The sequence below is a fragment of the Sorex fumeus genome, unplaced genomic scaffold (genome assembly GCF_029834395.1).
Source record: "Sorex fumeus unplaced genomic scaffold, SorFum_2.1 ptg000047l, whole genome shotgun sequence".
Classification (NCBI taxonomy): domain Eukaryota; kingdom Metazoa; phylum Chordata; class Mammalia; order Eulipotyphla; family Soricidae; genus Sorex; species Sorex fumeus.
In genome coordinates, this window is record NW_026606104.1 from 35,554,430 (window position 1) to 35,581,452 (window position 27,023).

Sequence of the window (27,023 nt, forward strand, 5' to 3'; positions counted from 1 at the left end):
AAGAGATCTGGGATGGAAAGGAGACCCAAACGGACGTCCTAAAACTGGAAAAGATGATAGGTGAATTAAAACAAACAAACAAACAAACAAAAAACTCACTAAATAAATTCAGTAACAGAATTGAAATGACGGGGAAAGAATCAGTGAGCCTGAAGATAGATCGATAGAAATGATCCAATCTGGACAACAGCCGGTGTGTGTGTGTGTGTGTGTGTGTGTGTGTGTGTGTGTGTGTGTGTGTGTGGTGGTGGTGGTGGTGCGAATGGGGAATGGAAATCCTCATGGAAGAGAGAGGCTGTCCGGAAGGGAGAGTGAGTAGTGCAGGCAACAGGACCTGGGTGCTGAGAGAGGCTCAGAGGGGCTTGAGGAGCTCAGAGGTCTGGTCTGGCCATGGCAGATGAGCCATGACTTTTTCTGTGGCGCAATGGAGAGGGGCTGGAGATTCTTCAGAAGGTCAGGGACATGCATTTGAGCGAAGTGACTCTGCCTGCTGCTGGTAGAGGGTGATTGAAGGTCCTGCATAGATGTAGACATTCCAAGATAAACGTGGACCTCACTGGTGATTTTTGTTTGTTTGTTTGTTTGTTTGTTTGGTTTTGGGCAACCCCTGGTGGTGCAAAGGGGTTACTCCTGGCTCTGCACTCAGGGCTCACTCCTGGGGGGATCCAGGGGGAGCTGGGGATCAAAACCAGGTCATCCACATGCAAGGAAGCACCCTACTCACTGAATTATATCTCTCTGGCCCTTCACAAGTCATTTCTTTATCACCACCACCCTGTGCTGAGCCCTGAGAAGCCAAGCCACTGGTGGAAGGTTCACTCATCCTTACAGCTACTAGAAACAATGCAGTTTTTCCTGTTACTGAAAGGGGAGCTTTGAGATCAAGGAGGCTCAAGTCATATAATCAAGGCTACCCATGGGACATAGTGGGATCATAACTTGGGTGGCCAACCTGTTGGTTATTTTTCATTTGTATTTCACCACATGAATCACAGTCTCCTTTATTATTAACAAAGTCTTAATTTTTTATATTTTTATAAAAATATAAAATGAGTTTCAGGCATGTGATGTTCTAACTCTACACCCACAACCCTTATCAGGCCCAAGGTTTCCTCTAAACCCCCACCCCCCCAACTTACCTCCTTAGTGTTGGATAATATTGGTTTGTCCTTTCTCCTCTGCTTACATAAGCAAGGAGCTTACTTTTATTGAGTTACACCCATTGCAATGTTCTCAAGGCATTCCCAATTCTCTGTGTTTATCTTTAACTTCTCCTTTGTGCTCAGCTTCCTCTATCTGTTAATCACTTATATCCCCAAATCAGACCCTGTGACTGGTAAAGCAGAATTCTTCTAAGGACTCTGGATTTTGTATACGCAAGTGAAATATTGCTTTTCTCTTTCCTTTATGTCCTTTGCATAGTCTACTTCAGTGCAATGTCTTTTTCGTATAGACATAGGAAGACAATTAATGCTACGCTTTTTGTAACTTAGGAGTTGACTCCAAATAATACTTAGCCCTGGGCATCTGTTATATTTACTCAACTTAAGCCTCAGTTGCCCAAAGTTCTGCATACCCTCAAAAGAGGGACCTGGCGAAAAACTTGGAAGGACCCAAGGCAAGCAGTATGCTACCTGGCATCCAAAAGGGACAAGCCAAGGGCCATAAAACTTATAATAAGTTAAGAGCTCGGTCATAGACAAATTCTGTCATGACCCAGAAAAAAGTAACTGGATAAGGACCCTGCTGGGGTTAGTTAGGAAGGAATAATTTGGCCTGAGGACTGTAGTCTGGATATATAGCAAGGTGTTGCCAGGAGAGCCACCCTTTAAGCTTAATCTATCTCTTACTGTGTCCATACAAAATGACTAGAAAGAATATTAAGAAGCAAATTTAAGATGACTGTTAAATGAATCTGGGTTAAGGAAAGGAGAAACATGTCCCTAGTTGGTATCCAGCCCTTGGGCAGATGTCTTTGCAGGATGAAATTTTGCCCTAGAAGTAGAAGCTTCCCCTGAGGGTAGGGCTTGATATTTGTTGATTGTGCAACCACACCTATATGTATCACTACCTGCACCTATGGGTGGTGGGTTGGATAACTAAGGCTTTGAGAGGGGCCACGAGGAGACTGGAATGAGGGGCAGTGTGAGACTGAGTGGGAGGAGAGTGAGACTAGAATAGGATGGAGATTGGAATAAGCAGTGACTGATCCATCACCAACCAGAGTGGTGGCCCTGTTCCCTCCTTCCTGTGTCCATCAGTAGTGGCCGGCCGGGGTGGGGAGACGTCTCACAACCACCGAATGCACGTGACGTGCGCCTACACTTTTTGAACACACATTTAGCAAGTTAATTTTTTTTAATTTAGTGAGTCTAGTGGGGACCATATGATTATAATAGTGTTGGCTCTGGTGGCTTAGCACAGAGAACACTTATTCCAGGAGAACCCTCTGTCTTGGAAAGACTGGGACATCTGGTCACCTAATCCCATCTGGGTCTCCTCACTACATCAAGGCAAGTCTGGTATTCATCCTATGGAAATCCTACAGGACTCCCTGTGCCCCCCTCTCCCTGGGACCAGAGAGGAGCTGGCCCTCTGGAGCTGGGCCTTCTGAGCTGGGAAAGGGGCGTGGAGCGATGCTGGGATATTGCAGTGTGAGTTTCCAGATAGAGGAGCTATTTGTCATCACCTCATTGGGGAAGTGTCTGGTTCCTAAATATTGCCTGCGATTTTGCTAAATGTATCTTAACAGGAGTGGTGTAAATGCTGTCAGAGATAGAGGGGAGAGTGATGGCACCACTCGGGATAATGAACTGCTTAGTTAAGATGAATCCCTCTCCACTCCCGATCCTGCTTCTCGATAGCATGCTGGGGAGGGGCCCCTGCATGGAGGCTGATTGGCGGCGAATGTAAGAGAATGCAAGACAGAGCTCCTTCAGCTGGCAACTGATTCACTGGTGGGTTCACTTCCCGGAGATGCTGGGAGCAGAGGTGGTGAGGTTGCCTCTCCTTTTGGCCCCGTGATCCAGACCCTGGTTGTCTTGGTTAATGTCTCGGTTTGGTGTAGACAGGAGCTGGAAGGTCCTAAACATTCTGGGACGGAGGAGAAAACTGAGGCCTCGAGAAAGGAGGTGATGTGCCCCCCTGTTTCCACACTTCACTCTGGCGGGGTCTTCATCCAGCTGGAGGAGCTGGTGTTACACCTGACCAATCTGCCTGCCTCAGGACAAGTGTCCATATGGGCCAGCCTGGGTCTCCCAAGGATGGGGAGGTGGGGAATTCCCCTGCTCCCCCCCCCCCCCCCACGCACGGAAGGAGGTGAAGTTGCACGTGTCCTTGCCCGTAGAGAGCTCCTAGTCTTAACTAAGCAGTTCATTATCCTTCTCTCCTTCTGGGAGGAAGGCAGTGACCTGTGCCTTTGATTGGCTTTTCTAGCAGTCACTGAACAAGTAGACAGGCTCTTGGGGACTGGGCACCCTGTGAGGTTCTCCATCCTGAGAGCCCAGGCCCCTGCCCACCTGCAGCCTGGAGTAGCTGCTTTGGGGTCGCAACTAGCGACCCCCCACTCCCACCCCCACCCAGGCTTTGTGGCTGCATGCTGCAAGGGCTCAGGTGGTCGTGGACAGACAACAGGAGACAGGGTCACCGCTGCTTCAGCTCAGCCTGGTCGGGGGAAGTAAGGTCCTATGTGGTACAGGGGTGAGTGTCATCTTGGATCATGCACCCAGCATCCTTATTGCCCCTTTTTCTGAGCCTTGGTTCAACTGCTGGGGAAGGGAGAGGAACCAGAGGGGGGCTGTGAGGAGACACGGCCCCCAGGGTCTCAGGGCACATGTTCCCGGCCACCCCAGGCATGTTCTGTGGCACAGCCCTCTACTGGCCTGGCACATCTCCCCCGCATTCCTATGTGGGCCCCACATTCCTCTAGTCTCTTCATCAGCACTCCTCGCCCCCATCCAGGGTGGCCCTCCCCCCCCCGCACCACGACTCCATCCTGCCCCTCATTTTATTTCCTTGTTTGTTGCCCAGCTCCCCGATTTGTTCCTAGCTGGTTTCATTGCTGTCTCCTGGCGGGAACATCAACCCCCACTAGGGCAACCCCTGCCCCGTGCTACCAGTTGTATACCTACCTCACATGCCCCCCCCCCCACAGTATTTACTACCCAACAGCTCCCCTAGGAGACTCTTTACAAGGGAAACCAAGACAGGGAGAGGAAATACAGACGTGTTTGGAGAAATCTTGAGGGGAAAAAATATGTTTGTTCTTTTGAGCAGAGAGGGGAAGCAGAGGGCTTCCCAAGAAATGCTCAGAGCTCATGGGCCATGCCTGGTGATACTCCTCCAATGGGGGCAGACAGTCCAAGGCTGGGGCCCCAGAGTGAGACCAAGAGGTGCGACCTTGAACTGTCTGCCCCCGTTGGAGGAGACCGAGAGGTGCAGCAGGACCCCAAAGCTATTCCCAGCAGTGCCCAGGGAGCCGTGGGGTCTGGGACAGAGTCCGCCATGCACAGCATGTCCTCCCACCCTTTGAGCAGCATCCCCGCTCCCACCCTATATTCACTTAGCTGCTGGTTGGAACTGTGTCCCTTGAAACATCTATTAGAAACACCCAATATTCACTTAGCTGTGTCCCTTGAAACATCTACTAGAAGCTTGAGGTTCTTTCCTCCCTCCTGGAAGCACCATCAGAAGGCATCAGAATCACCCCCTTGATCCAACACCCCCCATTGCCCTCCCCCAGGGCCCATGCTCCCAGGCCAGGCCTTGCTGCTTACACTGGGATTGCTCTGCCCCCAGCCAGCTACATCAGACTCACCTGTGGGTGCACCTCACTTGGTCACTAATTACTAGTCTTCCACCGCCCCCAAGAGCCACTCACCCACCCACTCCCCTGTCACCAGACACACAGGATTCCTTCAAGTGGTGACTGCAAGCTGGCCTCCCGTCCCTGCCCTGGTCGGCCTCATGCACCTGTGCCATCTGCATCCACCAGGGGCTGCTAAGCCTGGAAGGTGCTTGCATCTCAGAGACCCCCTTCTGTTGGCCATGGCTTTCAGTCGCCTGGATTGAGGATACCTAACTCTTACTGGTGGGGAGTTGTGATGGTTGAACCATGCTGTAGTGTTCAGGGGCTGCTCTCTGTTCTGTACTTGGGTATCACTTCCCTGCAGTGCGCAGGGAACCATGTGGGGCCAGGGCTTGAACTGGGGTTGGCCATGACCCCTGCATTCTCCCTCCTAAATCTTATCTGTATCTTCAACGGTGAGACCACCCCCTCCCCCACACCAGGGGAGGGTGGCCCCCTGGAAAGTTGAGCCAAGCAGTCCATCCAAGGCTTGGATGGTAGCAGAGGGACCAGGGTGACAGAAATGTCACTTTCTTCACCTCTCCCTCCTGAGAGAGGCCAATGCCTCTTCTGACAAGATCGGAGCAGAGCCTGGGTTTGGTCCCCACTCAGTCTAGTCCTGTAGTGATCTCTGGAAGGTTCTTTGGACCCTTTACTTCTCCATGCAGAGTGGAAAGAAGTGCTTAGCCCAGGACCTGGCCCGGAGTTCTAGGAATGTCAACTGCCGTGGTTTCCTGATTCCTGAATCCTCCCAGAGCCTGCATGGAGCAGGGGAAGCCAGTTTGGAGCCCCATGGAGAAGGAAGGAGGGAGAGATATTTTCATTTGGCTCCGCACGGTTCTCTTGCATCACGTAGGCTTTAGGTCCCCTGTGAGCATGGTCTCTGGGGGAGAGGCCTGTACCTTACCCCCCTTATCTGGGCCTTGGACCACACAGATGGGGGTTGACTCCAGCATCTAGATTGATTCCTTTGAAATGGATTTTTTTTCCTGGCATGTTGTAACCATTAAGTTTCAGGCAGGGGTCGGGGCCCTGGGCTCGATCCGCTCAGGTTACCTGCACAATTGAAATCCCTGAACCCACACCGGCTGGTTTTGTCATTAAGGTGATCCGACAGGATTGATCCATTGGATCGATGGTTGGACATCAGTAACAGGAAGCTGATCCGATGAGCCTGGACCATCAGCCAAGCTCCTCTGAGATTTTCCACTGAGCCAGAATGGGTGCCCAGCCCCCCAGGATGAGCTGAGGGGCCAGAGAGCTCCTCAGGCTGGAGTTTGGGGTGCAGGCAACACTGTGGCCTAGCAGTGGCTACGGACTGTGCCCTGCTTCCCGCACTGGGTGAGGATTTCTGGGCCTGGGGGTGCTGGCGAAGCTTCAAGACTCCTCCCAGGCCCTGTGCCACCCAGGCCCTGCTCCCCTCGGCTGCAGGTTGGAACTGCCTCTCCCTTTGGGCTCAGTGTGTGTGTGCAAGTGTCTGTGTGTGTCCGTGTGTATGTGACTGTGTGTATGCATGTGTATGCATGTGTGTGCGTGCATGCATGTATGTGTGCTGGTGTGTGAGCAGACATGTGTGTGCACACGTGTGCACGCGCGTGTTTGTGTGTTTGTCTGTCTGTGTGTGTGTGTGTGTGTGTGTGTGTGCCTGCATGTGTGTGTGATGGGAGATTTGTGAGTCTGGGAGTCAAACAGCTGTTTCCCAGGACACTTCTCCCCAGGGCGTGATTTGGTCAGGATGCTCAGCAGGGCCTACGGAGCTCCTGAAATACTGTCCTGACAGGGACTTCACAGCCCGTGTGGTGGGGTCTGAGGGTGGTTTGAGAACACTTGCTTCCATATGCTCGTCCGCCCCTTCCTTTCCGGGCCAGTTCCAGACACTAATGCAGGAGAGCTGGCAGTGCTGGCTTAGAGCCAGGCCCTGTGTCCCTGGGTTCTCCCATGAATAGTCAGCGAGACAGCAAGACACGGCCCCCAGGTGCCTACAGGTCCTACCTTCCTGGGAAAATCACCCCAAGAAGGGATCTGGGGGGCTGGAGGGGTCGGGCTGTGGGAAGTAGGGAGATGTGAGACAGGAAGACAAAAGTGAGAAGGGAGATAAGGTGACGCCTCTCCTTGGGCTCACAGCCCCGTTCCCATGACTACCACAGACCAGCACCCCTGCCGTCGCATCTGCACCCCCCGTCCCCGGCTCTCTCTCTGCTCCTTTCTCACGATGCCCCTCCCTCCTTCTCCAGGCTACCTGACAGTCAACATTGAGCCCCTCCCACCGGTGGTGGCTGGTGACGCTGTGACCTTGAAGTGCAACTTCAAGACAGATGGCCGTATGCGCGAGATCGTATGGTACCGGGTAAGTCATCTGCGCGTCGCCTTCATGCCTGCCACTTCCAAGGGCCTCCACGGCCCTCCCAAGGCCCTACCAGGAGGCCTCCCCAGAGCCAGCCTGAGCTGTCCTGTGCCTTCGACCAGGAGCTGAAACTCTGCTCTTCTGCTCCTTCCTGGCCTCGTGTGTGTCCCTAGTATGTACCTCTGCTCTGGACACCCCCATGGGTACCTGAGGCTGAATAACTCAGCACACCCCAGGCCCTGATTGCAGGGTAAAATGTAAGAAATGTCGAAGATGGGGTTTCTGCAATGTTTTTGGCATGAAAACGCAAAGAGCAGAATGCTTCCTGCCTTCTTGAAAATTAAATTGCAGAGATAGTCTGCCTCCTAATTTGATTACACAGAGGACTGGCACCCTAAGTTTAGATCTCAGGAGTGACATTCTGCCAGAGACGAGCAGATGTCACCTGCCCGGGACTCAGGTGTTGGCAAGAGTCGGGTCAGCTTTGGGTCTCGGGCTTCCATGCTGACCTTCTGCAGTCACTGACAGAACCTTGGTGTGTCTGGGCTGGGGCACACCGGCCTGGCCTCCCCTTGCCACTGGGGACCGGGGCCAACAGGGCACAGGTCCAGCTGGCAGGCATGCTTCTCGTCTCATCACGTGCTGCCAGCATGCAGTGCAGCCCTGCCATCTTGGTGAACGGAGAGACTGCGGCTCCTCCCCGCTCCTCCCCACTACTACACACACACACACACACACACACACACACACACACACACACACACGCCGCCCCCTTCCCTAGTCTAAAACAGGGCTTGGCAATTTTTTTTCGGTGCGTCCTGGATAGTAAATATTTCCTTCTCTAGGGACCATATGGTCTTGGTGGCAACCACTCAGCACTGCTGTTGTGTGAAAACAGCCACCAACACTTGCTCAGGGAAGGGCATGCAAAAAGCCACTCACCCTTTATTCGTGGACACCTAAGCCCACCTTTCCTATAATGCTTTTATGTCACAGAATTGTCTTCTTGGTTAAGTCTCTTTCCCCCCACCTCTCCTCTGGCAACCATTAAAAGATTCTTTTAAAGGAAGGTAAAAGGTGCACGACGACAAAAATGTTGGGCTCCCAGGGAATCTTCCCAACAAACGGTAGGCAGATTTGGTCCAGGGTTGGTGGTTGGCCACGCCCTGATATAAAACAGGGCTGGAGTGATAGCATCGCGGGTAGGGCGTTTGCCTTACACACGGCCAACCCGGGTTTGATCCCTCCATCCCTCTCGAAGAGCCGGGCAAGCTACCAAGAGTATCCCACCCGCACAGCAGAGCCTGGCAAGCTCCCTGTGGCATATTCGATATGCCAAAAGCAATAACAAGTCTCACAATGGAAATGTTACTGGTGCCCGCGCGAGCAAATAGATGAACAACGGGAGGACAGTGCAGATCTAAAAGTCTTTCCCAGCCTTTCTAAGTGCCGTGGCCTTTCTTCAATAGAACCGATGGATAATAGCAATCAACGAAACTGCTGGTGGAGCCAATGCAGAGTGGGGAGAGAGGGAATGGAGTGAGAGGGGGTGGGTGCAGATTGGATTTGCTCCTTCCAGCCATGGCCACACCCTACTGGCAAGTGTGGGAACCCAACGTCCAACGTTAGGGGGTCTTGCTGGCACTCAGGACCCTGACTCAGAACCTCCCTCTTCTGTTTCCCTCCTGCTTGAAGCCATCCTGCTCACACTCTTTGTTCCTTTGGAATGTCTGGACTCTGTCTCTCTGTTGGCCAGTCCCCATTCTTCTGTTGCCCATGAGTTGGGCTCCTTCATTGCTTTCTCTCCTCTTCAGAATCACAGCCTCCACCCAGCTCTTTCTGGCATCTGGGGTGGGGGGACCCACAGGTGTGAACCTGACATTTGGCACCCTGCAGGGCCCCTGCTTTTAGAAGAGGTTTCCGTTCTAGATAGATCAACAGGCCTAGAGAAAGTCGAGGCATATGTTAAATAGTGCCATGAACTGAATCTCTAAGAGGCGTATTTACATGATACGGGAGCTGCTTGGCTGACACACGCTGTGAGCATCTCATTAGCACCTGGCAGAAGGACTGGGATAAATTAACTCCAGCTCACTGCTGACGAGGGCACCAATGGGCAGCTCTCCCTCAACCATTTGAGAGGGGATCGCAGCAAGGGCCAGTGGGAAGATCTGCCCAACTGGTAGAGAGAAACATAGAGGCGGAATAGAAACAAGAAACAGGGCTACAGGGGGTGGGGCCTTGGGTGGGAAGCACCATGGGCGTCTCAGTGCCGTCCCAACCGTACATGACCACAGCATGGTGAGGAAAATCTCCCTGTGGGGCCCATGCCAAGAAGGGCAGCGCCAGTCCCAGAAATGGGCTTCCCAGGAAACTTGGCCCTAGGATTTTTGACAGAGGGATGGGAGGAAAATGACCGTTCTCCCGTTTCAATGAACACTTGCCTTCCTCACTCCTATCCCCCAGGCTGGACACTGCCCTCACTTCCCCACCCCCTCCCTCCGCCTGGGCCTGGGGCCACCCTAATTGCTCTAAGAGTCAGTTATGTCTCCTAAGGGTGTCAGGCCCTGCGCATCGGACTATGGTAGGCTGCGCTAATGAATTTATTTTACTTCATTTCACATCCTTTGACTGAGGGCCTCTGGAGCAGGGGTATGCAGATGTATGCAAATCACATGCAAATAGCTTGCTGGAGCCAAATGCTCAGGCCCTTTTGATTCTGTCACTGGACGAGGTAGTGACTCAGCTGACTCGGTACTCTCCTGGGGCCCAGGGGAGCCCGTGTGTCCTTTGATGGGGAGGATGTGGCAGAGGATAGGAGGAAATTCCAGGCAAGTGTCTTCGCATGGCCAGTCCCGTCTGTGCCTGCTACCGCCCCGACCCCGTAGCTCCATCCCCAAGGAGCCAGCTGTGGAGAGAGATAAGAACCTACCAGGAAGGGGCTCCCAGAGCCCAAGGCCAGAGTCACAGCCAGGGGAACCCCAACCTGCTCCCCAGCCCTCCCTCGTGCCCAGACGGTGGTTTCACCAACCCCTCCCCACTTCTCCCCCAGGATCTTCCCTCCCCCAAACAGAGAGCTGCCCCCTGGTTTGTTTTCTGTCTGAGTGTCTGCGTCCCTCCCCGGCTTCCTTTCCCCGTCCTCCGTGAATGAGCTCACAGAGCCCGGCTTGGAAGGACATGAATAGATTACACAGGCCGGGCCAGGGCTGTGTCTCCAGTCCCTTTAGAAGGGAAAAGCGGGGCATTGTGACGAGGCCGCCACTGCCCGCGCAGCCCAGTGGGCACAAAATGGCCTAAACCATGTGTAAATCCCAGCAGTCTCCCCTCTGGTCCCAGAGGCATTATCTTAGCGAAGGGTCATCCTGCACTTTCAGAAACATCGTGAATGGGGGGGATTCTCTGGGTAGCCTGGGACAAGTGATGGCATTGTCCAGGGCATGGGGACCATCTCCTTGGTGTTAACAAGGCCACTGGCTAAACATTTGGGGAGGTCTTGGCTGACTGACCCCGTGGGAGTCAGAGGAGGAGGTAGCAAGGGCTGCACCTTAGACAGCCCCCCATACACACCAAATTGTCTGTTTTTGTAGATGCCAAACTCTTCTACAAATGTGATCAGAAATGTGATCAGAGCATCCCCCTCCAACCTCCCAGTCTACAATGCCCGCTGCAAGTCATTTATTACCTGTGCCTATGTAAATAATAGAAATATTAATGTTAATATTAACACATAAATGTTGATGATAATAAAATATTTTATTGATGTTAATAACAGGGCTAGAGTGATAGCACAGCAGGTAGGGCGTTTGCCTTGCACGCGGCCGACCCAGGTTCAATTCGTCCATTCCTCTCGGCAAGCTATGCAGAGTATCCCACCTGCATGGCAGAGCCTGACAAGCTCCCTGTGGCGTATTCGATATACCAAAAACAATAACAACAAGTCTCACAATGGAGACGTTACTGATGCCCGCTCGAGCAAATCGATGGACAACGGGAGGACAGTGCTACAGTGCTACAGTGCCCATGTAAATATAAGTTCAATTAAATCAAAATTGTACTTCCCCAGCCAACCCACCCTGGTGTGTCAGAGCTCACCAGCTCTTGCAGCTAACGGCCATTGGAGTAGACCAGAGCAGAAGACCTAGAATGTTGCTACCAGCCCAGCAGGGCACTGGGCCACTGCTGTAGCGCTGTGCTAACCCTTCCCCATGGCCCCTGGAATATTCTGTGCTTTCCTGATGAATGCATGTGCCACCTTTGGGCCTCCAGGCAAATGTGAGCTCTAACGTGAGCTTCCGAGAGAGGAATCGTGTTTGTTTTGTAACCTGCCATCCCTGGACGGCTTGGGTGGCGGGTGGGCGGAAGGAGCCTCACTCTCGAATGGCTCCTTTGAAAACAAGTCGGCAGCGTTGTCAGCCCCTGCAGTGCTGGGTGTCATAGTTGTCTGTCAAAGCCCCGTTCAGTGTCAGGATGTTTCTCAGCCCATTTCACCCCTTCTCCGTGTTCCATCCACGGCGGCGTGGATTGCTCTCCCAGAGTTGCGTTTTCCAGAGTCCGTTTTCTCTGCTCACTCCCATACTTTAAAGTATGCAACGGCTAATTGAGTGGAGATGCATTTCCATACTTGACTAGTAGGAGGCAGTGGCGAAACCACCAAACTATCCTCCCTTTAAAGTAAGAAAACCAGCTCTGATTCTAGGAAATGAATGATAACAAATCTTTTACTTCATCATCACTCTGCCTATAGTCGGGGGCTTATTCAGCAAATCTAGTTATGCCAATACCAGTGACTAGCATTAGTGAACCTTGACGACGTGTACGGCATCAGATCCCGTGCATTAAGGCTTTGCTCTGATCATTTGCATGCTGGCTCTGTGAGGTCTATATTATGGTTAAGCCTGTTTTGCAGATGAAGAAACTGAAGCTCTCCAAAGAGACGTGCCTGGGTCTATGTTCTCTTCTTAAATCTCTGCAGAAAATTCTAGACTGCCCCTCCTCTATGATTCCTTTCGAGGGTGGTGGTGGTGGTGGTGTCTGTACACTGTCTCTTACCACATCACATCAAAATACTCTCGGTCCATTGGGCTGTGAGCACATCCAGGTCAGAGGCCACGTCTCTTCCCAGCTATATCTGCCATGCTGGATACACAGGCATCGTATTTAAGTGCACAAAGGAGGGGGCTGGGGATTCAGATTCACATGCACGTTTGCACAGACCCTGGCATGTCTCTGTCTCAGATTAGGCATGTGTGTCCAGCTGATAGTGTCTGTCTATGCAGGAGTGTAGATCCTATATACTCAGGAGGGGGGGAGTTGTGGTATATGGGGGTGGGGGGAGAATGGAACATTTCTTATTAGGGAACACTGTCTAAACTCATTTAGTTGGAGGTCACCTGCCCAGCAGGCAAAGCCAAAGGTCTGTTTATATCATAGAAATCCATTAAACAGCCACAGAGAATCATGGGAACTTAACCTTTCATGACAGTTTTTTATCATCGCTCCTTTGTTTTGTCTCTTTCCTTCTCAGTTTGTTCCCCAGAGCCGTATGGGGGCCCGGGTTACAAGGCCACAAAAAAGAGAACCACAGAGCAAGAGAGAGAGAGAAGGAGATCTACAAACCTTGATAACGCCCCTTCTTTCAGCAGGCCCTTATCTCGTTGCTTTCACCTTGCAGGGAATGTGTGCCTGGGTGTTTGTTCTGTGTCAGAGACACCGCCTTGGGGAGGCTACCTGTGTGGGGTAATGAGCTCCTGCCATGGGGCTCTGCTGGGTGCCCGTGAGTGTGTCCGCGTCTGGACCACTCAGACAGAGGAAGAAGGCTGGGGTGTGAGACAGGTGGGACGGAAGGATGCCCAAGACATCAGAACACCTGCATGTCTGTGACTTGGGGACATAACTGAATCTTGATGTAGGCTACGAACGTCATCTGCAGCAGGGCAGGGAAGCACCCACGTTCCCTGCTTTTGGGCAACCACGTCTATAACCAACCAACTCCCCTATTTTTTAAAAATTTTTATTAGTGAGACACCATGAGGTATAGTTGTAGACTTACATATTTTCGTGCTTGGGTTTCAATTATACAATGATCGAATACCCATCCCTCCACCAGTGCCCATTTCCCACCACCACGGATCCCAGTATCCCTTCCACCCCCCATTCCCTCCACCCCACTCTGCCTCTGTGGCAGGGCATTCCCCTATGTTCTCTCTCTCCTTTTGGGTGTTGTGGTTTGCAAAAGAGGCAATGCCAACTCCCTTATTTTAATGATCAGCAAATCGTAGGCATTGTCCTTCCATGTTTCACAGGAGTTTGAGAGCAGCAGAGAGGGGAATTACAGAACAAGAGAGCACAGTGCTTGGGTAGGATTACCAAGCCTGGATTATTTGAATTCTATCCCACCCCTGCCATTCCCAAGGCAGACAGACAGAGATAACACTTCAAGCCCGGGCACTCTTTGTTCCTATGTGATTATACTGGTGAACTCACTGATTTCGGTTCTTGGAAATACCATCACAGCGCTCAACCATTTCAATGGATTTTAGCTCTCACTGCAGCAAGCAGTTATTTGAAAATGACTTTACTGGCATCCGTTGTCTCTCTGAGTCGAAGTCCTTGACAATGTTTTGTTGTCTCCAATAAATAGAAAATGATGATCGTAAGTGTACATCACAGTCTAAAGATACCAGAAGGGCAAGATGGCAAGTACACTCTTGGTGATGAATAGTAACCAGGCCCCCGTGCCAGGGAACCGGACTGGACTCTCCCCTTCAACCTCTCTGGCTGGGGACCCAGACTGGCAGTCACTGAACCCTGACCGGCATCCTGCACAGGGGCTCACAGATACCCCAGCTCTGCGGTGGAGGGAGAGAGGAAAGAGGACCAGGGACCTTTTCCTCTGAGCCAGGGCCAAGCCAACCCACTCTACTCAGTCGAGGCTTCATCTCCCTTATTCACTGTAAGACACGCCCCCTCCCATCTTACCACACCAATCCCCCAAGCAGAGCTGTCTGTAAATGTACTAACACATTAATAGACATGAGAACATGTTTCCAGGTCTCCTTTCAGTGCAAGCTTTTTATGACCCCCCCTCCACCAGAGGTGACATCTGTACCAGGCGGGGACCACACAGCCCCTCCTAGTGGTACTGGGCCAATGGGAGAGAGCTCAGTCTCCCCCTAGAGGCCAGAGCCTGCATTGCAATGATTTCAGTCCCCACCCTTGGTTTTCCGTGGTGGTTCAGTAGCAAAGGGCAAAGAGCGGAATTTCTGACGCTTCCTTGGAATCGTCAGAAGAGCCTATACAAATATACTGAGGGCTGAGCCTCATTCTGTGGTTACTGAATCAAAAGTTCCAGGCTCGGAGCCTCGGGGCCTTGGTGCTTTTAACCAGCTCGGCAGGTGATTGTAATACACTTGGCCCAGCCGCGAACCACACCGGGCCATTTGGGAAGGCTCTGACAAAGGGAGCTGCTCCACTCATTTATCTCACATTTATTCACCACATATTTACTGAGCCAGACGGTTCCTGGCACTGGGAGTGCATCAAAGAGCTCAGCAACGAGAGCCTGGATTCCTGGAGTTTACCTTGAGGAAAGAGTCGGGGAAGATCAACAAGAAAGGGCCTGATCATGAAAGGGTTTGCCTGTCATAGAAACGGGCTGGGGGAGGGGAGGGATGGAGAGGTGGGGAGGGGGGGAAGGCAGGGAAAGAGTCATTTAAATGGAGATCTCAAAGGCAACAAGGAAACAAGGACCCCCCACCCCATGCCAAAGTGGGGGCATGAAGCTTCGTAGGTAGAGGAATCAGGAGCTTTGGTGCAAAAGAGCTTCCCACCTGCCAAGAGAGCCCCTACGAGGTGGGATTGAGGCCAGAGGTGGGGTGAGGGTGGCAGGCAGGCGCTCCCAGGTGTAGATCCGTGTTACTCTAAGGGCAGAGCGTGCTGGAGGGTTTTAAGCAGGGAAGGAATGGAATCTGGTTTGCTTCCATGAAAGGCCACTTCTGGGTGGAGAATGGACGGTGGGAGGGGCAAGACTGGAAGCAGAGGACCAAGTTGGAAGTGAGTCAAACAGTTCAGGACAAGGGACAGTGGCTTGGACCAGATTGAGTGGCAAGCGGGGAGGATAAGGAATGCTACTTGTGACCTGTAGGCAGTTTAATGGGTTTTATGGATGTGTGGAAGGCCTGAGGGAATGAGCCCGTTCAGGTGACTTCTGGCTCCCAGGCTGGAGCTGCTGAGTGGGTGGGACTGGTGGTGTTTGCTGAGCCTGGGAGGAGAAGGGGACAGAGGGTGTTAGGGGCATTTCTGTGTGTCGTCTTCAGTTCCGCATGCTCCCAAGCATAGAGATGAAGCTGTGAGCAACAAGGAAGGCAGTGCCCCACGGTGGGTAACACAGCCCCCTGGGAGCTGAAGTGATGGGAGGGGGGGCTGGGAGTAGCCTCTGGTGCAATTGATGGAGAAGGAGCCTTTTCTTTGTTCACTTATAGAAGGTTGATTTTTCAGGGGGGCACTAAATAATTGTTTTTATTTTTTGAGAAGGGGACGGGGGCTGAGCAATAATACAGAGCATAGGGAGTTTGCCTTGCACGCAGTCAACCCAGGTTCAATTCCTAGCACTGCATTTGGTCCTCCGAGTAATTCCCGAGAGCAGAGCCAGGAGTAACCCCTGAGTGTTGCTGGGTGTGACTCAAAAAGCAATAAATAAATAAAATAAATAAATAAATAAATAAATAAAGGAGGTTGTAGTAGGCCAGAGAGGTTTAGGAACTCTGATTTGAGACTCCAAACCTGGAATTCTGTCAAAAATGGAGATTTGGAGTTGGAATTCATCAGAATATGATGGATACTAGCCCTGAGAAGACAACACCAAGTCAGACTCGGGGACTCTCAAGATTCGCCGTGTTTTTGATCAACAAAGAGACAGAAGAGCTTCTGGTAAAAAAAAAAAAATCTGGGAAAATAGAGGTTCCGATCCCGGTGTGTCTGCTCTGTGCTAGGCTGCAGCAAGAGGCCTTAGGATAAGAACGAAGACGACTGAACTCAGAGGCCCAGAGTCCTCAGGGAGCCTAAATAAGAAGCGCCTCGAGGGAAGAACAGGCTGGAGGGGACTCGGACAAACCCTGAGACCAGCTTTGGCATGGCCCGGAGGTTTCCACCAAGGAGCAGAACTTCCTGACTGTGTTTCCATCTCTGTTGGCTTGTCACTCACAAGCCTCTAAGTGCCTTATTTGTCCCAAGCACCCCCAGTCTAGCAGTCTGGAACTAGTGGTCTTCTTGCTATCTGCCTGGAGAAGCACAGAGTGTCTCTCCCACCCCACCTCCCCAAGAAAAACCCCTCAGTCATCTCAAAGCAAACAAGCAATGTATCTGGGCTTATGTATGTTGGGGAGTGCAGCTCCCAGACACTCCACCATAACTCCATGCATGGCCTCTGGACTATGGCTCTCCAGACAGCCTCCAGGAGACCCTCCTTGAGGCTTCAAAGAACTGGAGAGGTAAAGGAGGTGGACCCACTTCCCTCCAGGGGACATCTTTCAGGCAAGCCATGTGTCATTAACTTATAAAGATCTGTTTCCGTGATTGGTCAATGGGCTTGATTGACTTTCCTTAAGCATCTCACAGGGATAGTGTGTAACAAATAGGCCTTTTGCAGATAAGTTGTTTCCATCACCCACACCGCAGGGAAGTGGGCAATCCATGATCTCATCCTTCACTCCCACCTGGCCAAGTCTTACTCATCCTCCCTCTCCTCTGTGCGGTCTCTGACCCCTCACCCTGAGACGGAATGAGTGCTGTGCCTGTTCTGTCTTACCCATGCAAGAACTTGCTCCTGGTGCTCTACTACTCATCTGGTTCTGATCTGGACAAAGATACCCCAAAGTGGAATTGCTGGGTCATAGGGTAGCTCAATTCAACGTTCACTGAGTACCCTCCATACTGTATTCCATAGGGGTTGAACCAGATATTTCCCACTAGCAGTGGATGAGAATTCCTTTTCCACCACAACCCCGCCAACACGGATTGTTCCAAGTGTTTGATATGCACCATTCTCACTGTTGTGAGATGGTATCTCACTGTCATCTTGATGTGGATTTCCCTAATAATAAGTGATGGTGAGCATTTTATCATGTGCCAGTTGACCATCTGTTGGTCTTCCTCAGAATAAGTTCCTGTTCATTTCCTCTCCCCAGTTCTGGATGATGGGGTTTTTGGGGGGTTTTGTTGCTGATCTTTATACTTTTTAGATCCTGGATATCAACCCTTTATCTGCTGTGTTGATTGCAAATATTTCCTGCCATCTTCATCTTGCTATTCTGTTTATTTTTGAGTTTTATTTATCTGCTTCTCCAACGTGTGCTGTGGGGTCCCCAGACCCTGGAGGCCCAGGGAGGGTGTGGGTAGCCTTCTGACCCCAGAGAGTATACCCAGTGGGTTGTGTGCATTTGTTGGGTGAAGTGGGGCAGGGTCTTCTCAAAGGGTCTGTGACATTCTTTGAAAAGCTTGAGACCTGCAGCACAAGTGTCCGGGTGTTCGTTGAAGGGGGTGCTTGTGAGTGTGACATGTGCAAGCTTAGGTCATCATGGTCCGTACTTTCGATGGCACTAGAAGGTCAAGGGGTGGCCAGGCTGCCTCAGGAAACTGGGGGTCCCTGAGCTTTCTGGAAGCGCTCTAACCAGCTTACATAGGAAGGCCAACAGGGGTTGCCTTGTGCCGCAGATATGTGTGGCCCTGAGAGGGAGCTAAGCAGAGACAGAGATGGGAAAGGTTCTGGTTCTGCCAGCACATCATTTCCCACCCTACCCCACCCCTGCTCCCTGGACAGGAAGGAAGGTGTTTGACCAGAAAATTCTATCAGCCTCGAGGAGTTAAGATGCCATCACTGCCAGTGATGATGAAGCTATCTCCAGCCAGAGGTGCTACTAGGAGCTGATAAGAGCTCTGAGTTCCCCCACCACTGAGCAAGGCTGACAACCAGTTGGAGTTTCACGGATATCAAGGTGTCCTGTTGCATCACAGTGGAGGTATTCCTTGGAGGCATCTCAGTCTCTGGGTGACTCTAAGAGCCTGGGGAGGCTGGCATATCCAAGGGAACACAATGACAATTGAGCTGTCTTGGTGGGGTGGGTGGGGAGGGGTCTCATGGCCACATACGACAGAAGGAGCTGGAATGTGGCGCCAGAATTCCCTGCTTTGTGACCTTAAGGCTCCCTCTTTGGGCCTCAGAATAAAGTACTAGGGAGGAGAGAGATGGTCTGAGTAGAATGCACTATTTCTGAATGGGAGACTTACACTAAGAATAGTAGAGAGGATACCAGGAGGATTGCTCCGCGGCTTGGAAGTCAGCCTCACATGCTGGGGGAAAAGGAAGCTCAGATAGAGAAGGGACCACCAAGTATAGGGGTGCTTGTAGGGCCTACTCGGGATGGGAGATGCGTGCTGAAAGTAGACTACAGACCAAATGATGGCCATTCAATACCTCTATTGCAAACCACAACACCCATCAGGAGAGAGAGAGCAAAAGGGAATGCCCAGCCACAGAGGCAGCGGGTCGGGGGGATGAGGTGGGGGAGGTAGGAGAGATACTGGGATCATTGGTGATGGAGAATGGGCACTGGTGGAGGGATGGGTACTCGATCATTGTATGACTGAAACATAAGCACGAAAGTTTGTAAGTCTGTAACTGTACCCCACGTTGATTCATTAAAAAAAAGTCTGGTTCTAGTACCAGAGAAAAGAAGAGTGAATTATGAAATTAGAGGCATTGTTAGTAACGTCTGCATTTGACCCTTTCAAATATTCAGTTTTCAAATATATTTCATATAGTGTAGTTTTATAAAATAAATAATTCTATTTTTCTATCTAGTAATTAAAAAATAAAAGAATGCGCAGTTTCTTCCTTGCTTCTACTCTACCTTCTTCCTTCCCCCTCAGAGGCCCCTGGGCTGGGAGAGAGCCTGGTGCTCCCCTGTGAGGGAGTGCTCTAGGGAGCGTTGTGCACACAGCCTCATCAGGGTGGGGATCCCGTCCGAGCAGCTGTCAGGGCACCTGATCCAGTGACTCCCGGGCTACATGAAGCGTGGAGTGTGGCTCCCAGCAGACTCTGCCTGACTTAGTCCCGCTGGGTTTCCCTGACAAGGAGGCTGGCTTAACTTGTCAGAGAAGGATTATCGATGAACTTCCACTCCACATGCTCGCGGAATAAAACAATATGACTGAAATGAAGATGATGTCCCCAAAAATCAGCTCAGGAGCCATTTCTCCTGCCAAGTCCTTTATTTCCCCCCTTCTCTGTGCCTTGCAATGCTTTCCTCAGGAAGGGGCACTTGGATCTCCAACCAGGGGCCTCACAGATGCCCACAGGGGCCTCACAGATGTCCACAGGACCATTACACCGTCTCCCAGTGCAGACAGTACAACCCACTGCTTTATACCACACATCTGATGGTACCATCACTGATCCACATGTCCCCAGGGGCCCCGATCACATTAAGGACCAAGATCAAGGTCATTGGTCTAGCACACCAAGTCTTACTCCATTATCAAGCTCCATCAGCTGGTTTCTCCACCCTTGCTTCCTCCTACAGCCACGTGGGCACGTGATTTGAATCATATGGCCTCTATGCAATTCTCAGAACATGCCAACTTGCTTTCCCAGCTCTGTGCCCGTACACAGGCTGCTTGCAATGCCCTCCCCCCACCATCTGGCAACATCGATTTTTCCTGTGACATCAGCTGCTGGGTCACCAGAGAGACCTGTCTCCATTCAACCTTTGTTCCCTGGAATGTGTCAGACCCCATGGCACTCTTCCAATGCTCCAAAGTCTACTTTATGATAAACCCATTGGCCTCAGGAGCCCATGTACGCAGCAGATACTATATGCAAAGCATGAATGTCTGCAAACTATGTGGCCTTGTCTTTTGAAAGCTTGTAGCTGACCTCACGTGAGGATGGTTCAGTGAGTGCTTCACTGAAATTGTGTCCTCAAAGGCAGGTGTATGTTATCTGAGCACTCACTACCAGGGAGTTGAGGTATGACTGAAAAGTCTCTCTTAGAATACATACCCCCTACTGGCAGGTGCCTGTTTTCCTTGTAACTTTCTCTCCAGTGTGTGTAGAATGATGCTAAGCAGATGGGCAGATGTGTAGATGGATGGACAGATAGGAAGACAGGTGAATGGGTGGAGAGATGATGAACAGTCAGGTGGATGGGTTGATGGGTGGATAGATGAATGCATGGATGGCTAGAGGGACTGATAGGTGGGTGGTAGATGGATAGATGGATGGACAGACAAATGGTCAGATAGGGGGATAGATGGATGGGAAGAGGGATGAATGGTATATCTTATGTGGCCCTCAAGAACATGTACCTAAGCTTTTAGTTGAAGAGGTAGGGAATTTTCTCACAACTTAAGCTTTTCCGCAATAGATTGATGTCTTGGGGGACTGGTGACATTCCTCTCCTAGATTGATGTCTTGGGGACTGGTGACATTCCCATCCCTGGAAGTATCTAAACAAATTAGAGTAGCTGCCTGTCACAAATGGAATATAAAGGATTTCTCGCTTCCTGACCCAAGTTGCCACAGAGTGGCTGAGACTGTCCATTTCAGTTCTGGGATTTCATGCCACACGATCATCGACTCAGTGCCAGCATCATGACAAGGGGGGGGGGGCAGCATCCTGCCTGCTCAGCAAGGCTGCACATCGAGTACGTGGTCCCAGGTGTCCAGAAAGCTCCTGGCTCCCCCACAGAGGGTGATTGTGAGTGTTTGGGAATCAGACCCGTGTGTCTGTAAATGTCAGGGAGATGGCTCAGTGGATAGACCCCTGACTGCCAAGCATGGGGCCAGGAGTCTGATCCCCAGTGCCTCCACAGACTCCAAGTGCCATCTGGGCAGCTCTGGCATCAGTGATCCCTGCAGCCACAAGTGATTTCCGTCCACACTGCAGCCAGTTATGGGCAAGTGCCCAGCAAGCACCACACTGTGAAGATGCACAACCCCTGGAGCAGGAGTGTGAAGCCCCCGCGGAGCATTCTGAAGCAGCACAACTCAAGGAGTGCGGTCCCCGGGAGCACTGTGGCCCTCTGTGAGGGCACCGCAATCTGGTGTGCCACCCACATCGCAGCGAGCAGCACCACTGAAATGTACTGTGTGCCCAGCTCATCCCAGCAGCACAAGAGGGAAGGGAAGTAGGAAATGCCCAGAAAGGCCCCAACCAGTGAGAGGCCACAGGCCCTGGGGGCTGAGAGGAGCCAGAAGTTGGTACAGCCTGATCCTGAAGTCCGGTGTGCAAGGAAGCCCTGTGAAGCTCGTTAACGAGACTCCCGTGGGTACCTACAGGGAGCCCCAGTCCCGGGTTAAGTTTGCAGGCCTGCCTGGCCTCCCTCAGTGTGCCACCCGGGGGCGACCTCGGAGCAGGAAAAGGGGGGTAGAGAAGGGCAGAATGGAAGCCCTCTTATTCCCCTTTCAGAGGTTGGGCCCTGTGGAGCCACTTGCCCATCTCTGTGCCACTAGAGTGGTGGAGCCCCCTTCTTGACCCTGGCTGCCTGACTTAGCAGCCAGCTATTCCTGGTGGGCAACACAGAAGACCCTAAATGCCCCAGACGGACGGGACTTGGGGAGAAGGGCTTCCCCCTGAGGGACAGGCAGTCCGAGGGTTCATTTTCACCTCCTCTTTGCCGCCTCCTTGAGGTTTCGGTCAGATGCTGTGTTGGGGATGTTACAGAAACTCTCCCAAACGAATCATCACCATCTCCATCATCAGCTGGTACCATCTTCACAGGGTTGGGGATCCTCAGGCTCAGAAAGGCTGCTGGAGCAGCCGTCCTCACAGACAGTAAGGTATGGAATTTGCACGCGGACTTCCCTCCCGAGCGCCTCGGAGTCCAAGTGGGTCCATGCACCTACAGGTGCCTTGGGAAGCTCCATCACTTCCACCCCCAGCGACTGTAGAACCCGGGAGGGCTAGCGGGGTGGGCGGAGCCAGGGATAGGAGGCGGGGCAGGTTGTGGGCCGGCGGGGCCAGAGGTGGGAGGCGGGGCCAGCCTCTGGGTAGGCGGGACAGGCCGCGGTGTGGGCGGGGCGATAGATGAGGGGCGGGGCCCGGCGGAAGCCTTGTGGTCCTCTGCTCGGGGCTGTCCTCATGATCACACAGCTGGATCACCTGTCTGCAGAGGTGGCCCTCAGGCTCACACAGAGGCTATCACTGTCAAAGGGAGCCCAGGGAAACAGCTTCCATCCCACAGAGCTGCACGTTTCGCCTGCTCTGTCAAACAAAGTGCAGACAGGTGGAAGGAATCGGTCCAGCCTTCCCCGCCTCCGCCTCTGAGCGTGCTCCCTTCACCCAGAGCATCCCCTAGTCCCGCAGGTCTCTGCTGCTCTTGGAAACCATTTGCAGAGCCTCCCCAGAGCGCATCTGTCCTTCTTTGAATCAGGAATCCCGTTTATTGAGGGAGCCAGGTGGCCTGGATCCGTGAAAAGTCTGCATTGGAGGCTACTCCTCAAGAAAGGAAATTTTATTGTTATTATTTTATTATTATTATTTTTGCGAGGCGGAGGAGTAACTCAAACGAGTCTAAACAAGTGTTGTCAAGTAGTGGTTCATGGGGGACCCGCTTTAATGGTTATAATAATCATTTTAATTGGCACATTAATTATACGTGAGCAGGTGCTTCCAAAATAATTGAGGGTGTTGGAAAGCTGTTTATTTCCTTAAGTGCTTTAAACATTCCCCTTTAACCCTGTTTACTCTATGAATTTCAAACCAGGCAAGCCTGTTCTTTGGAGATGGGAGGGGTGGAGCCTGCCTGAATCGGTGGGCCCCTGACTCAGTGAATTCTTCCCTTCATTCCTTCATGCACCAACTCGACACCTCTGATAAATGTCTGCAGAGCTCTGGGCCACAACAGGGAGAGGCTGTCACTGTCTCACAGCTGCTGGGAGAAACGGGATGACAGTGAGGCTCGGGGGGCACCCAGCCCAGCCTGGAGCTGTTCCAAAATGAGCAGTGGCTAGAGGGCAGGGCAGGCAGAGGTTAGAGCAGGGCAGAGGCCCCAGCAAGACCCACCCAGTGCTGGAGGGCAGGTGAGGAGGAGGAGAGAGGCAGAGGAGGAGATCTGAGTCCTCCAGAGATGCAGGAGGAACATGCCGAATCCTGATGTCCCTTCAGGGGAGCTGGGGTTCTACTGAAGGGAGCAGTGACTGAATTCTCACCTTCAGGGCCAGGCATGTGGCTCAGTGGCTGAGCTCCTGCCTGGTAGAGTGTGATGTCCGGAGTTCAATCCCTAATACCGTGACCTCTGACACTGCAAGTACACGCACACACACACACACACACCCCAACAGTGACAACAGTAACAATTTGTTTACTCTGGATACTGCTCCCTTGAGAGATAAATATGTCAGACTTGACATGACCAAAGCAACATTTTGTGTTTCTCCCCCAAATCTGCTGCTCCCCATTGCTCTCCATCTCTATAAATGGTGTCACCAGCCACCTGGCTGCCAAGGCCCCAGACCTACAGCTCTGTCATGTATTTCTCCTTGCCCTGTCCCCCCTCCCCCTTGGGTTTTCCATTTAGTCAGAAACATGCTAGAATGCACCTGATTGCCACAGTCTCTATCACCACCTAGGGCTCTAGAGTCAACAGCCCCCCAAACCACTCCTGTTGCTTCTGCTTCTGTACAATCCACCTCCCACCCGCAGCAACCAGGGCAATCTTTTAGAATCAGAACCAGATCATGGTATTCGTTAGGTGCCTTAACCTGATCAAGCTCCAAGGTACCATTCTGACCGTGGCGATATATCCCTGGCATCCTCTTCTAATGCCTGAGGCAGCACCTCGTAATTTCAAAGAGTACAGAAATCTGAAGTTTTTAGGTTTCTTGTAGTCAAATCCTGGTTTTGACACCTAGACACTGTGTGACTTAGGGATCTGTGACACTTAGAAGCGATGTGACTATCTGTACCCCTGTTCTCTTGTCTCAAATAGGAGATGAACTTGGGAATAGTGCCTGGTATTTTATAAAGGTTGGTGCTATTATTTATAAAACTCGTTATAAAAATCTTACTCTGTTGTCCAAAATATTCAGGATAATTATACAATATTTTCTGTTTTATTCCTGGTTTTCATAAGATTGCATTTGTTGTTGCCAAATTATACATGAGTTTTCTTGCTAGTTTCTGGCTATTTTTTTTAACCATGTAAAAGAAGTCTACTTCTATTCCAACTTTACCTAGAGTTTCTATAAGGAAAATTTAAGTGCTTCTTAAGAACCCATTGAAGTAATTATATGGCTTTTCTCCTTTAATTTACTAATACCATGAATTATGTTGATAGTTTTCCTAATATTGAACCTCCATTGGGTTTTTATAATATCTTTAAACAAATATCTTATGTCCCAAATTAAAAAGAACTCAAGTATTTATTATTATAAATGGAATCGTTTTCATTGGATTTTCTGTGCATCTTCAGGATTTAAGAATGCAGTGCAATTGATTTGGGGTGGCTTTCTCCAGCATCCTGCAAATTAGATGAATTCATTTATTGCCTTTAACAAGCAGATGGCGGCTTTCCTTGTCTTGTGTAGGCATTTGTCTCCCAGCTGACTTTTCCATTCTTGTCTTTCCTGCATTGGGGATATAGTATAGGGGTCAGTGAGTTGGGGTGTTCTGTACCTTGATGTGTCAATCACAGAATAAGCCCTGCATTCCTGCATCATTTTGTTCTGCTCTGACAGGTGATAGGGTCACCCCGACCACGACCACCATCCATTGTGGTATTACAGACCTGATATAGGCAAAGAATCCCAACAGGTCCCAAAGCCACTTCAATTCTGATCAGGGTCCAAACACCTTTAACCCTTGGATTGGGCCAGACATTACACTCTCCCCTTTAAGAGGGGGGCATAATTGATCTGACCCCCAAGGAGATTCAGATGGCATTGCCCAAATTTTTTTACATCGAAAGTGAAGATAGAGCCCTAATCTGACCTTGAATTATCCAGCCCCTCATCCCAACGTTTTTGTCCCTAAAGTTAAACTGACTTGACCCCAAAGGAGTAGATATCTCACATCTAGTTTTTTCTTGCAAGCAGCATCTCAGCTCTGAGGATCTTAAGCCCAAGTGGCAGGTGCCCAGTTTTCCCCTTGAAGGGAGAGGGGAGATGCTCACCAACTATTTGATAAGTGTCTCTTGGGGGCCCTGGGGATCTGGGTCCCTATAGACTTCACTATGATGGACTTTGTAGCCCACCCCACCCCACCCTAGAACGTATTACCCCGTCTCATCATTGTGCATTCACTCCCTCTCCCCTCACGAGCAGCTCCCACCCTTAGGAGCCTGCATCTCCTGGTACCCTAAGATACTAATATCCTAATATCCTGTCCCCTCATACCCCTCAGTTTCATCCTCCTATGGAAGTTAGGACTCCCACCAACACTCTATTCCCCCCCCCACACACACACTTTATTGAAACACTGTGGTTTACAAAGTTGTTCATAATGATTTGTTTTAGGCATTCAGTATTCCAACACTAGGCCAACCACTGTCGCTTTCCCTTCACCATTGGGAAAATGGAGATTTTCCCAATCACCCCACAGGACTGCCCCCATAGCAGGCCCACAATATTTTTTATGTTGCTTGTAAATGGCTAAAGGAAAGATTAAAAAAATTATTTCCTTAGAAGAAAATTTATGAAAATTGTTTATCTCATCACGGAGACATTAAATCCTAGTATGAAGGGTTACTAAAATACTGTTACACGTTAAACCTTCTGTGTTCATGTTTTTGTTCATCGAGATTGGTTGGCTTCTACATCACATCACATCCAATCTGGCATGCTACCACTGGATTGTCAGTGCTGTCAAGTTTGAAGATGTCCAGAAAATCCAGAATATTTAACTGGGCAGTCCAACGGGAGTTAAAATTTTAAGTAGGTGGCGTCTGAGAAAGTTTTGTGGCAGCTGATCTCTTTGGAGATTTATGTATGAGTCTCTGGAACAAGGCAGGTAGATGAGCTTTTAGGGAGGCAGAGATGGTTCATGGGTGTGGTTACTGAGGCTTCCGGAAGTGCAGGGAGTAGGTGGGAGGTAGCCCAGCCTCTGAAAGGTCTGGAGCTTTCAACCACAGCCTGGGTACTGGAGTTCTTCAGCAGTTTAGTTCTCCCTGAGGCTCAGTCCTGAGCTGACGGAGTCTGGCCTCCCACAAACACTCTTCTCTGTGTCCTCTTACCCCGTGGGCTGTTCTGCCCCCTGCCACGATGGTAACTGAGATCTTGCTATTCCCTCTGCTCTCCCGTGGAGTCCAGGAGTTATGCCCTATGTGAGTTTCAGACTGACAAGCCAGAGGGGCACTGACTCAGTGTGGACCCTCTTCACCCCATGTTGGGGGGTTGTTAATTCACACGCAAGCCCCATGTGGATTTGTGGCCACTATGGCCCCTGAGATCTACCCTGACCACACAAGCCCTGATGTCCCCAGGGCTGCGAGGCAGCTCTCCAGTTCAGTGACACCATCCCACCCAGCCCTGGTCTCGGAAGAGAAGTTCATCCGTGGCCAAGGCTGAGTTTGGAGGAAAAATTGGATCATCGTGGCTCCTTCTCGGTGAGTCACAGTCTCCCTGGCTCTAGGCGAGGAGCTGTCTGCACACTACCTGGCACCGGAGCTATGAGCAGTACTGTGGTCTAGGTAGGGAAACTGAGGCTCAATGCCATGCCCCCATCTCCCCAGCCATGAGTGGTGGCAGGATTGGAATTGGAACCTGGGTCTTCCTGACTCCAGAGCGTCACTCTCATCCTTTCTTCATTCCCCTTGAGATGTCAGAGCTGAGACGCTTCC

General features: G+C 51.2%; 1 protein-coding gene across 1 annotated transcript in view; it reads left to right on the top strand.

Annotated features, from left to right (window-relative positions):
* The window catches only part of IGSF21 (immunoglobin superfamily member 21), a 246,518-nt gene that overhangs the window by 94,165 nt on the left and 125,330 nt on the right, over positions 1-27,023 (top strand). Inside the window, exon 2 of the mRNA XM_056123072.1 lies at positions 7,081-7,193. Coding sequence (XP_055979047.1) covers positions 7,081-7,193 — 113 coding nt within the window. The remainder of the gene's footprint in view (positions 1-7,080; positions 7,194-27,023) is intronic.